This window comes from Pleurodeles waltl, chromosome 5, assembly GCF_031143425.1.
Source record: "Pleurodeles waltl isolate 20211129_DDA chromosome 5, aPleWal1.hap1.20221129, whole genome shotgun sequence".
Classification (NCBI taxonomy): Eukaryota; Metazoa; Chordata; class Amphibia; order Caudata; family Salamandridae; genus Pleurodeles; species Pleurodeles waltl.
This window is the reverse complement of record NC_090444.1, coordinates 1,856,180,973-1,856,194,974: the sequence shown is the minus strand read 5'-3', so window position 1 is coordinate 1,856,194,974 and position 14,002 is coordinate 1,856,180,973. Positions and strand designations below refer to the sequence as shown.

At 48.5% G+C, this 14,002-nt stretch overlaps 1 protein-coding gene across 1 annotated transcript in view; it reads left to right on the top strand.

Moving 5' to 3' along the window:
* LOC138296879 (regulator of G-protein signaling 22-like) overlaps positions 1 to 14,002 on the top strand; it is a 396,955-nt gene that overhangs the window by 26,161 nt on the left and 356,792 nt on the right. The window contains exon 2 of the mRNA XM_069236373.1: positions 12,914 to 13,002. Within this exon, the coding sequence (XP_069092474.1) occupies positions 12,914 to 13,002 (89 nt within the window). The remainder of the gene's footprint in view (positions 1 to 12,913; positions 13,003 to 14,002) is intronic.

Genomic DNA, 14,002 nt, shown 5'->3' with positions numbered 1-14,002 from the left:
GCCTGCCACCACCTGCCTCTCTTCACACTGCATTGTGACTCACACCTTTCAGGAAAGTGGGCGAGTGATGGTGCTGCCTGGATACCGCGGCTGCAGGCCTGGCAGGGCCGGGCTGTACACAAGGCCAGGCTCTGCCTTTAACTAATGTAAACTGGGATAAGAAAGGCAGAGCTGAGGTCTGAGGTGATCTCAGCGAGGCGCAGGCACTTGGTGGAAGCACTGATATGAATATCTCAGAACACCAATGCTGCTGACACACAAAAACCATGACACCAAGAGTGCAAGAAAAGCGTCCATGGGTTGTACCGTGACAGTCAGTGTAGACACAGGCGAGCAGAGGCATCTTTTTATGTGAAAGAACTTTAAATTCACACCTTTTGCTGACTGTGGCACTGGTGGTGGTGATATTGGCGCTGATGTTATTAGTGGCTGTTTTGGTGGTGATGGTGTAACTGTGGAGGTAGAATTGGAGTTGGTGTGTGGCTGGGTACTGGTACCGTCTCAAAGATTTCTTTGTGTCATTTTTATCGTCATTTTTAACGCCTGCTCAGAGCAGGCATTAAAATCAATCAATCAGGAATTTGTAAAGCGCACTACTCACACATGAGGGTCTCTAGGCCCTGAGGAGGGGGGGGTGATGGTAGAGGGGTGAGGTGATGCTACTGCTCGAACAGCCAGGTCGCAAGAACTTTCCTGAAGGTAAGGAGGTCTTTGGTCTGATGCAGGTGGGTGGGAAGACTATTCCACGTCTTGGCAGTGCGGTGCGAGAATGATCTACCACTGGTTGTAGTTCTACGGACGCATGGGACGGTTGCGAGGGCGAGGTCGACGGAGTGGAGATGCCGGGTCGGCGTGTAGAAGGAGAGTCATCTGTTGAGGTATTCTGGTCCGGTGTTGTGCAGTGCTTTGTGAGCGTGGGTGAGGAGTTTGAAGGTTATTCTCTTGTTGACAGGGAGCCAATGGAGGTCTCACAGGTGGTCTATGATGTGTCAGTGGCGGGGGATGTCCAGGATGAGGCGTGCAGAGGCGTTCTGGATGCGTTGCAGCCTCTTCTGGAGTTTGGCCGTGGTTCCTGCGTAGAGGGCATTGTCGTAGTCCAGTTTGCTGCTTACGAGGGCTTGGGTGACTGTTCTTCTGGTTTCGGTGGGTATCCATTTGTAGATCTTTTGGAGCATGCAGAGGGTGTTGAAGCAGGAGGAGGAGATGCCGTTGACTCGCTGGGTCATGGATAGTGAGGGGTCCAAGATGAATCCTAGGTTGCGTGCATTGTGGTGGGAGTCAGAGCGGTTCTGAGAGTGGCAGGCCACGAGGAGTCATCCCATGCGGCGGGGGTGGAGCCAAAGATGAGGACTTCCATCTTGTCGGAATTGAGTTTGAGGCAGCTGCTCTTCATCCATTTGGCGATGGCCTTCGTTCCTTCGTTGAAGGTTGGTCTTGGTGAGGGAGAGGATCAGCTGGGTGGTGTCGGTGTATGAGATGATGTTGAGGTTGTGGGATCGGGTGATGTTAGCGAGCAGGGCCATGTAAACGTTGAAGAGGGTTGGGCTGAGGGACAAACCATGGGGTACGCCACAGATGATTTTGGTGGCCTCCGAGCGGAATGGGGGGAGGCGGACTCTCTGTGACCAACTCTAGGGCTCTGTCCCAGATTCCAGCATTGCTGAGGTGTGGTGGCAGACGGTTTCGAACGTGGCCAAGAGATCCAGGAGGATGAGGGCCGCGGTTTCTGAAGGGCTGGGGCGATACATGCTTTGAAAAGAACAAGGCTCCCATTCTTTTCAAAGGGCCTCTGGGTGCTTTGCAGAGCTAGCGTCAAAATTTTTTACGCTAATCCTGCAAAGCACCAAACTAACATCAACAATTTTGATGCTAGTTCCCTAACTATCGCCATGGTGCGTCGTATGTTAAATACGGCACACACATACTGGCGTTAGGGGGACGGTAAGGAGCGCAAGGAAAGTGGTGCTGCACTAGCTAGGGATTGGGTACTGAAGAGGCCCCCTCAGAGCTGCACAGCATATGCTACTCTGAGGGCCCGGCACCAAACTTATGCAGACTGCCATTGCAGGGTGCATGACAAGGTGCTCCCAAAACTGAAAAGCCTGTGTGCCATGTCCTGCAAACTCTGCATGCAATATATGTAAGTCACCCCTCTAGCAGGCCTTACACCCCTAAGGCAGGGTGCATTATATTACATGTGAGGGCAGATCTGCACTGGCAGATATGCCCCTGCTATGTCTTTGTTGATTCTCAGACATAGTAAGTGACCAGGGAAGCCATTTTAAATGCATGTGCTGGACACCGGTCACTATGAGTTTCCCAGCTACATGATGGCATTTCTGGATATAGGGATGTTTGGTATCAAACATCTTATTTCAATACACTCTCACTTAAGCCAGTGAGGGAATTATTAAAAACTGCACCAGAGGGCACCTTAGAGGTGCCCCCTGAAAACCCACCAACTACTAGTGGGTTGACTGAGTGGTCCTAACCAGTTCAGCTACCACAGATGTGTTTCTGGCCCCCAAGGTGAGAGCCAGTTCTCTCGAAGGCCAGAGAAAAAAGCTCGCATTGGGTAGAAGTGTTACCATCTCACCCAGGCAGGATGGATATTCCAGGGCAGGGAGCTTCAAAGGCCTAGACGCCTTTGTAATGTGACCCAGGTCTTTCCAGATGGTGAAGATGACCGACCTCCTGTCCTGACCCTACTTTTGATGGCAGCACAGGTGGGAAAATTAGGCAGATTAGGAGGTGTGCCCACTTCATGCCAGTCCCACCCCTAAGGTAGACGCTGAAGTGGACACCACTTTTCAAATTCCTCCATCTTGTTTGGAAGGAATTAGGCCACTAGGGTTAAGGTTAGGGTTATGCCCACTTCCCAGCGGAAGTGGTCATAGAAAGGGTGTAGTCACCCTAAAGGTGGTCAGGCCATTGGCTATCACCTGGCACTCTCTGTAATGCTCCTAAATTGAGTAATCAGGTGGCACCCCTGAACCCCAGAACTCAGACCCCAACGACCTATGAAGCAAAGGACAAAGAAGAGTCGCACCTCCAGAAGAGTAAAAGAAGCAGCTGACTGGGTACCAGCCCAACCGGCCTACCGACCTCGACGGACTCTGCCCAAAAAGATGACTCGTCCTGCAGCTGAGCCTCCAAGAACCCCAGGAGGACTGCCTGCCTTCCATAGTGCTCAAGATTCCTGTGAGCAGTGGATCTGCTCTGCAACAAGTCTCAAGAAAGGACTCTGCAGCCTCTGGAACCTCAAAGACCCAACACCCGAAGTGACCTCTGAACCGATGTCCAAGACCCGAGGTGAAGCCAGCCAATGGTGCCAGCAAGGTTCCCCAGCTGTACAGAGTCCAAGTCCACTCAGGATCACCCATCTTGTACTCCCCCAAGTTGCCTGTAGCCTCTGCATGCAGGCCCCCTCTCCTGCGGCCTTGTGGTGAGAGAAAACCTGACACCTCCAGCAACCACTGCACCCGTCACCCCTGACCCGATCCAAGGCGGGTCACTGGTGCGAACAACGTACCCCAGCTTCTCTGAGCTCAAGTCCACCCTGGGTCACACCCTGCTGGACTCCCCAATGACGCCTGCAGCCTCAACGCGCAGGACCCCCTGACTGCGAGTACTCCTGGATGAAGAAACCTGACACTTAAGAACACCCTTCATCCGTCACTCCTGGGCCGTGGAGAAAAGGATTGAAGGTGCACCTATGTCGTCGAGCACCCCACAACTACAGCTTACCTGTTTGTTGTCCCCAGCTGGTGTCCTAGCCAGAGCCTGCAGCCTGTTCGTCATGACAACCAACTCCCTTTGAAAACCATTGGGCACCTGATACCCAGTGCTGCCTGGAGTAACCTGCTGGTGTCGTTCTGATCAGTGCCCAGTACTAACCTTAACTCTCTGAGATTGGCCTCATTAGTCATTGTTAACCCTGTGTTTGCTGAACATTGTTTTCCTCCGTAGGTTAACATTGAAGTACTCTGAGTGTTGCACTGTGTCGATTTTTTTATCTGAAAAGTATTTATGCTTGAAAAAGTACTTACCTGATTATGAAGTTCTTGGGTTTCAAACATATATGAAAATTATTATTATTATTCTAATTTGGTCTCAGATTTATTCTTTAAGTGTGTGCCTCATTTATTGCCTCTGTGAGTACAACAAATTCTTAGCACTACCCTCTGATAAGCCTAACTGCTCGCCCACACTACCATAAAATAGAGCATTAGTCCTATCTACTTTTGCCTCTGCAAAACCAACTGGGGATCCACTGGACTCTGCACGGTGTACTTCTTTTTAGTGTACCGTATAGAGAGCCAGCTTCCAATTGGTTGTTGCAATATTCTTGGGATGTGGGTATGTGTGCTATTGGTAGTGGTGGTATTGGTGCTGGTGATGGTATTAATGGTGGTAATAGTGGTAGTGTGGAATTAGTGGTAATTGGTAGTGGTGGTATTACTGGTAGAGCTATTACTATTGATGCTGCTGGTGGAATTGGTGGTAGGGATGGTGGGGTTGTATTGGTGGTGCTGTTTTATTAGTGAAGGTGGCATTGTGTTATTAGTGGTAATTGGTTGTGGTGTTGCTGGAAGTGGTGTCTGTAGTCATATGGTGTTCTTGGTAATATTGGCAGTGGAATTGGTGTGGTGGTGGTATTGGTGAGTTCTGTGTTGGTGTGGAATTAGTGGCATTTGGTAGTGGTGGTGGTGGTATACTGGTAGAGGTATTACTATTGATGGTGTTGATGGTATTAGTGATGGTGGTGTTGTATTGGTGGTGCTGTTTTATTAGTGAAGGTGGCATTGTGTTATTAGTGGTCATTGGTTGTGTTGTTTTTGCTGGCCATGGTGTTTGTAGTCATGTGGTGCTGTTGGTAATATTGACGGTGGTATTGATGTGGTGGTGGTATTGGTGAGTTCTGTGTTGATGTGGAATTGGTGGTGTTTGATAGTGGTGGTGGTATACTGTAGAGTCATTATTATTCGTGGTAATGGTGGCATTAGTGGTATTAGTGATGGTGGTGCTGTTTTATTAGTGAAGGTGTCATTGTGTTATTAGTGGTCTTGTGTCATCGGTTGTGATGATGTTGCTGGCAGTGGTGTTTGTAGTCATATGGTGTTGGTGGTAATATTGACAGTGGTATTGGTGTGGTGGTGCTATTGCTAAGTTCTGTGTTGGTGTTACTGGGGATGGTATTGCCTGTAGTATTACATGCAAGTAACTAAGAATTACAGGTGATGGTTCAGTGCAGTTTTTAGATGTAAAAGAGTCCCTCATCCATTGCAATACATACATGCTTAGGGAGTGTAATGATACACAAAACAGCCAATAGCATGAGTGAGAGAGAAATACTCCTCTGGGCACAACCAAAGCCCTCTCAATGCATACTACAAATAACTGGTAATAAAAGGTCTGGAAGACCTAAAGCTGTCTCAAGCCAGACATACACAGAATACGATACAAAAGGGATCCTTTACAGAGTAATAAACACATGAATGTACTGTTCCATGGAGAGGTAAGGTGTTCTTATGCATAATTTTACTCATAAATCTATTCATCATGCGCCTGCCTGTTATCCACTCCACGAATCAAGAGGCCTGATCTGGACACTTTTAGGCGTTTATTAAAAGCCCCTCAGAGCCCTCTCTGTGTGACCTACAGTGCAGCAAGACCCGTGACAGATCCAATCCAGACCCTTGGTGTCATCCATACATCTGACATGGAAGCGCAACCACCCCTTCCCACCCACCACCAGGATAGTGTGGTAAATATAGAGTGTAGAGCCTGTGCACCCATCACCGGGGTAGTGTGGTAAATATACAGTGTAGAGCCATCCCACCCATCACCTGGGTAGTGTGGTAAAAGTACAGTGTACAGCCTGTCCACCCATCACCGGGGTAGTGTGGTAAATATACAGTGTGGAGCCTGTCCACCCATCACCAGGATACTGTGGTACACATTACACCTACACCTACACATAAGAATCTGAGAACAAATGAAACCACAGAGCCTGGAGAACAGAGACGTTCTCTACCGTCGTTGTAACCTCTCCACTGGCGATTACTCTACATAGGAAGCTCAAGAGACTTATCTTGATTCAGTGAAGACAATCTACCTTATTTTATGCTTACCAACTTCTGTGTTATCTTTTTTTTCTTACAAGGCATACATACAACCCATGAAAGGTGTGTAGGCAATTTTTTGACTTACAGTGTAGAGCCATCCCACCCATCACCTGGATAGTGTGGTAAAAGTACAGTGTACAGCCTGTCCACCCATCACCGGGGTAGTGTGGTAAATATACAGTGAAGAGCCAACCCACCCATCACCTGGGTAGTGTGGTAAATATACAGTGTACAGCCTGTCCACCCATCACAGGGGTAGTGTGGTAAATATACAGTAAAGAGCCAACCCACCCATCACCTGGGTAGTGTGGTAAAAGTACAGTGTACAGCCTGTCCACCCATCGCCGGGATAGTGTGGTAAATCAAGACTGCTGTGTAGAGGAAAATTAGGTTTCTCTTATTACTGTTTATCATCCTCATTGCATTCAGCGTAGAACCACCCTCTTGAAGATCTCCTTCTAGACTGACACTCATGTGCAGCATCTCCTTTTTATTCCCACCTCCCGCACACCCCTAGCCTCAGGGTGCTGATGTCTATCTGCCGACATGCAATGTAACATTTGTCAGAGCACTCTGTACATACACTGTACTGTATCAATATATGAGGGACTGGGAGGATTAGGACAGGTCCAGTGTGCAATCTCCCTGAACAATTGGTATGAAAATAAGTGAGCACACTGTTCCTAAATTACAAGTAGAGAGAAGATATAGGGCACTTCTAGCTTTAGAAGCTAAAACCCTCACATCCATTGGATGTCATGCTTCATCCTCAGGTTTGTTCCTCGTCGGGCTGGCGCTGCAATGCCCAACGGGCCCCTGTGAGGGGGCTCTATACTGGAGATCTTTTAGGAGTGCATGTGATCAAGGAGAGTAGGAAAGAATTCAGACATACTAAGCGAGACAGAGAGCTTGAAACAACTAAAATTGGCTCTGGAACCACCCTACAACCAGTTTATTGTGAATGGTGGGTCTCGGTCAAGGTTAAAAACAAGAGGAGTATCTGGGAAATAATGTTCCTCTACTCTAACAAAACACACGTAGGGCAAAGGACATAGAAGACTTCAGCCCTACCTGTTAGGTCGACATGTTTCACGCCTCAGTAGGTCTGAATTCTTTCCTACTCTCCTTGACGGCACGCACTCCTAAAAGATCTCTGGCACAGAGCCCCCTCACAGGGGCCCGTTGGGCACTGCAGAGCCAGCCCGACGAGGAGCAAACCCGAGGATGAAGCATGACATCCAATGGATCTGTGAGGGTTTTAGCTTCTAAAGCTAGATGTGCCCTATATCTTCTCTCTACTTGTAATTTAGGAACAGTGTGCTCACTTATTTTCATACACTGTACTGTACAACAGCACTTAACTGCTCTTCACAGCCTGTACATTGACACAGTCCTACCACAACACCTGACTGCTGTGTGGAGCCTACACATTGACACAGTCCTACCACAACACCTGACTGCTGTGTGGAGCCTGCACATTGACACAGTCCTACCACAACACCTGACTGCTGTTTGGAGCCTACACATTGACACAGTCCTACCACAACACCTGACTGCGGTGTAGAGCCTGCACATTGGCACTGTCCTACCACAACACCTTACGTCTGTGTGGAGCCTGCACATTGGCACTGTCTTACCACTACACCTGACTGATGTGTGGAGCCTGCTCATTGACACAATCCTACCACAATATCTGACTGCTGTGCACAGCCTGCACATTGACACAATCCTACCACAACATCTGACCACTGTGTGGAGCCTGCACATTGACACAGTCACACCACAATAACTGACTGCTGTGTGGATCCTACACATTGACACAGTCCTACTGCAACACCTGATCACCGTGTGGAGCCTGCACATTGACATAGTCCTACCACAACACCTTACGTCTGTGTGGAGCCTGCACAATGGCACTGTCCTACCACGACACCTTACGTCTGTGTGGAGCATGCACAATGGCACTGTCCTACCACAACACCTGACTGCTGTATGGAGCCGGCACATTGACACAGTCCTACCACAACACCTTACATCTGCGTGGAGCCTGCACAATGGCACTGTCCTACCACAACACCTGACTGATGTGTGGAGACTGCACATTAACACAATCCTACCACAACATCTGACCACTGTGTGCAACCTGCACATTGGCACAGTCACACCACAATACCTGACTGCTGTGTGGAGCCTACACATTGACCCAGTTCTACCACAACACCTGACTGATGTGTAGAGCCTGCACATTGGCACTGCCCTACCACAACACCTGACTGCTGTGTGGAGCCTACACATTGACACAATCCTACCACAACATCTGACCACTGTGTGGAGCCTGCACATTGACACAGTCATACCACGATACCTGACTGCTGTGTAGAGCCTGCACCTTGACACAGTCATACCACAATACCTGACTGCTGTAAGGAGCCTGCACATTGACAAAGTCACACCACAATACCTGATGCTTTGTTGAGTCTGCACATTGACACTGGGATCATCTGCAGAGAATTCTCAAGAGTGGATTTTGTTTGCTATTATTGAGCTTGCCCCAGTCACTTTTAAGAAAGACGGTAAGAGGAAAATCTCCTCATCATGGTTTTCAAAAGACCTGAAGAACCTACAAAACAGAATGCCTCAGACAGGAATGTAAGTGGAGACCATCTTCTAACTCTGAGGATAAGAATAAGCACAAGAATTTATTAAAAGACTATAAAGGTGCAATTAAGGAGGCGAAATGGCCTTACTTCTCACAGAAGATAAGATCTACCATTGACACACCAAAAGACCAATGTAAGACGGTTAGCCAGTTACCACTCTTTCATCTCAAAAAGCTTTGGAGAACTCCCAATATTTTTGTAATAGGGTAGCAGGGTCCTTAAGGGAGGAGATTATGAATACTTATGCAGAATTTCATGAACAGGAGGACAGACCTCTAGCCTCTTCTGCAGAAGTGGTCTCTTACAGTCAGTCCTCTGATCGTTATTTAGCCAGATTCTCACCTCTTCCTGTTGTGAAAATTAAAACCCTTTTGGTGCAAACCACCTCAGGATCACCTGATGATCCTTGCCTAACTAAGGTGCTTCAACTGGTCCCAGACGTTATTGCAGATTCATTAGAAAAAAATCTACTCCCAGGTTCTGGAGTCTGGAGTTTACTCTCAGTGCTGAAAGAAGGCAATTGTTATTCCCTTAAAGAAAAAGCCTAATGGGGATTCAGGAGATCTAAAAAATCTATATCTGATTCCCTTGCTGCCTGCTCCAGCTAAAATCCTGAAGAAGCATAGTAACCAGGAGCTAGCACAGTTTCTTAATGAGTGTGAATGCCTGGACCCTTAAAAAAGGGGTTCAGAAGCAATCATGACATAGAATCCGCTTTGCTTATGGCAGAGAATTACATCCAACAACAAGTTGACCAAGGGGAAGTGGCTATTCTGGTAAGGCTTGACCTGTCAGCAGACTTTGATACCATATCTCCATCCATTTTGGTGCAGAGGCTGTGCCAGTCGGGACTGCGGGATGCTGCCTTAAGCCTGCTGGAGATCTTTCTGGCACATAGGACTCTTACTGTCAGCTGCAGTGATTTCAGGACTCAGAGGGCCACCGACCACGGGAGCACCGCCAACAGGCTGGCGGTGCTCCAATGAGCATTCTGACCGCGGCGGTTCAGCCGCGGTCAGAAGCGGAAAGTCAGCGGTCTCCCGCTGACTTTCCGCTGCTCTTTGGAATCCTCCATGGCTGCGGAGCGCGCTCCGCAGCCATGAGGATTCTGACCCCCCCTACCGCCATCCAGTTCATGGCGGGAAAGCCGCCATGAACAGGATGGCGGTAGGGGGGGTCGCGGGGCCCCTGGGGGCCCCTGCCGTGCCCATGCCAATGGCATGGGCACGGCAGGGGCCCCCGTAAGAGGGCCCCGAAAAGTATTTCAGTGTCTGCCTTGCAGACACTGAAATACGCGACGGGTGCCACTGCACCCGTCGCACCTTCCCACTCCGCCGGCTCGATTACGAGCCGGCATCCTCGTGGGAAGGTCGTTTTCCCCTGGGCTGGCGGGCGGTTTTACTGGAACCGCCCGCCAGCCCAGGGGAAAACTCGTAATACCCGCCGCGGTCTTTTGACCGCGGCGCGGTAATTTGGAGGGCGGGATCCTGGCGGGCGGCCTCCGCCGCCCGCCAGGGTCATAATGAGGCCCTCAGTCTTTTCAGATTCCCTGAGGAGTTCCACAGGGTTCTGCCCTCAGCCCCATGTTGTTTAACATGTATGCCGTCCCGCTGGTGAAACTGGTGCACTCCTTTGTTTTTCAAGTCTCTTTTTATGCTGACGATACCCACATCATCATCTCCATATCGGATGATCGGGTAGAGGTGGCCAACAAATTTAGATCCTGTATGGTCACAGTCAGTATATGGATGAAAGAGAACTGGCTTAACATGAATGCGGAGAAGACAGAAATCGTGCTTTTGGGGGCAGAGAACTCTTTTTGGTCCAATAGTTGATGGCCTAAAACTTGTGGACCACTTCCAGTGCCAGTCAATATAGCAAAAAATCTGGGGGTGATTTTTGATCATTTGTTGACTTTTGATACCCAGGTAAATAGAATGGCGAGCTTTCGTTTTTGGATCCTCAAAACTCTTCCCTTTTTACCCAAGGAGCTTAGGGTAGCAGTGGTCATAGCACTCAATCTATTTCGCGTTGACTACTGTATTGTCCTTTACTTGAATGCCAATCAATATTCCTTAAATAAGCTATAAGTTATTCAAAATGAGACCACTAGGTTTGTCATGGGTCTAGCTAAATTCTGTTCTGCAAGGGAGGATTTTTGATCTCTTCATTGGTTACCAGTCAACAAGCATGTGGTCCTTTGAAGCCATGTGCCTGGTGCATAAGGTCCTCCATCAGCGGGGTGCAGGGTCTCTTAGGACCGCTTTCAACTGGTATGCTCCCAGCAGATTTCTAAGATCTACATGACAAAGAAAGTTGGTGATCCGCAGGTTCCGTAAAGCTAGATGGGGGGAACTAGCTTTTTTGGTGGCAGCCACTAGGCTGAGGAATATTCTTCCAGAGTCCATTAGGGCTGTGGACTCATATCTGATTTTGTGCAGGCAGCTTAAAACCTGGTTATTTTTGTCCACATAACTCTTGGCAGTGGGGCTTTGCTGATGCTGTGATTTCGCTGTGGTTCTCCCCTCTTGCTCACTCGCCTTACATTAGCGTTTTGATGTCTTTTTTGGTTTTATTCACTTTATAAATTCATAAATTCAAAGTCATATTCTAATTCCCCAGCACCTGACTGTGGTGTGGAGCCGGCACATTGACAGTCCTACTACAACACCTGACTGCTGTGTGGAGGCTACACATTGACATAGTCCTACTACAACACCTGACTGCTGTGTGGAGGCTACACATTGACATAGTCCTACTACAACACCTAACTGCTGTGTGGAGCCTACACATTGACACAGTCCTACTGCAACACCTGACTGCTGTGTGGAGCCTACACATTGACACAGTCCTACTACAACACCTGACTGCTGTGTGGAGCCTGTACATTGACACAGTCCTACTACAACACCTGACTGCTGTGTGGAGCCTACAGATTGACACAGTCCTACTACAACACCTGACTGCTGTGTGGAGCCTACACATTGACACAGTCCTACTACAACGCCTGACTGCTGTGTTGAGCCTACACATTGACACAGTCCTACTACAACACCTGACTGCTGTGTTGAGCCTACACATTGACACAGTCCTACTACAACACCTGACTGCTGTGTTGAGCCTTTACATTGACACAGTCCTACTACAACACCTGACTGCTGTGTGGAGCCTACACATTGACAGAGTCCTACTACAACACCTGACTGCTGTGTGGAGCCTGTATATTGCCACAGTCCTACCACAACACCTCACTGCTCTGTGGAACCTACATATTGACACAGCCCTGACCGCTGTGTGGAGCCTGCACATTGAAACAGTCCTACCACAAAACCATGTCTGCTGTGTGTAGCCCACATATTGACACAGCCCTGACCGCTGTGTGGAGCATGCACATTGAAATAGTCCTACCCCAACAACTGACTGCTGTGTGAAGCCTGCACATTGATACAGTCCTAGCACAATTCCTGACTGCTGTGTGGAGCCTGCACATTGGCACAGTCCTACTACAACACCTGACTGCTGTGTGGAGCCTACACATTGACATAGTCCTACCACAACACCTGACTTCTGTGTGGAGCCTGCACATTGATATAGTCCTACCACAACACCCGACTTCTGTGTGGAGCCTGCACATTGAAACAGTCCTACCACAACACCTGACTGCTCTGTGGAGCCTACATATTGACACAGCCCTGGCCGCTGTGTGGAGCCTGCACATTCACACAATTCTATGACAACACCTGACTGCTATGTGGAGTCTGCACATGACACAGCCTAACACAACACCTGACTGCTGTGTAGAACCTGCACTTTGACATAGTCCTTCCACAACACTTGATCACATGGTGGAGCCTGCACATTGGCAGAGTCCTACCACAACACCTGACCACCGTGTGGAGTCTGCACATTGGCAGAGTCCTACCACAACACCTGACCGCCATGTAGAGCCTGCACATTGGCATAGCTATAACATAGCATGCTGCATGCGGGTACACCTGAATGATCACATCTTGTAAGTGTCAGCCTGTTTCATAAATGTCTCTGGCTTCTTCTAGGTAAGGCGGAGCTTGTGATTGGAGCACTCACACTCATCCCTGTTCTGTTTCTCCCTCTGGCCTGCTGTAGGCGCTGCAGTGCAGGAGGACAGCCTAGAGGAGCTGCTCACCTATGATGACCTCTTCCTGGAGTATTTCAATGCCTTCCTCGCTCTGCCGGTGAGTACAGCATTGTGGACAGTCTCCATCTTGCACGGGGGCTTGCACAGGGGCATGTGTGACACACATTCGCAGGCTCCATTGTGACTGCAGATGTGTGTAATATGCTTTACATCTGTGTAGTAACACCTTATGTCACTGCCTGGGATTAAACCCCTTCCACTGGTGTTCTACCACATATCATTTGGGGATGAAATATGATATATCATTACAGCAGAGTTCATAAGGGTGGTGCAGTTCCCATTCTCCTTGGGAGTACACATCATAATTAATAAAAAGAAAAGTTTAATGGTGGAGTTCAGTACATAGCAAGTGTGATCTTGCAGAAGTTAATATGTTTGTTTATTGCACTTGTTTCGGGAAACTTTGGACCTCGGTGCAAAGCAGTGCTGTATGTATTTTTTTTCAAAATGTCAACATAGTATGATATTTGCCTAACACATTCTTCCAATATGTATGTATACATATGTGAAGAGGCATGATATCCCTGTACTCTTCTGTGAGGACCGCAGATGGTGGGAGAGTGCAACAAGCTTTCTTTCTCTATTGCACTCTTCCCTGAGGACCGCTGTTAGTATACAGCACATCTACAGCTCTCCTTCTCCATTGTACTATTCTGTGAGGACCTCTGTTGATATACAGCACATCTACAGCTCTCCTTCTCCATCGTACTATTCTGTGAGGATCTCTGTTGGTATCACTTCTGCAGCTTTCCATCTCCTTCGTACTATTCTGTGAGGACTACTGTTAGTATACAGCACATCTACAGCTCCCCTTCTCCATCTTAATAATCTGTGAGGACCTTTGTTGGGCCATTCTACTATTCTGTGAGGACTTTTGTTGGTATACAGCACTTCTACAGCTCTCCTTCTCCATTGTACGTTTCTGTGAGGACCTCTGTTGGTCTACTCTACTATTCTGTGAGGACTTTTGTTGGTATACAGTGTGAGAAGGTAGCCTCTTTCTAGCCTTGTTACCCCCACTTTTGGCCTGTTTGTGA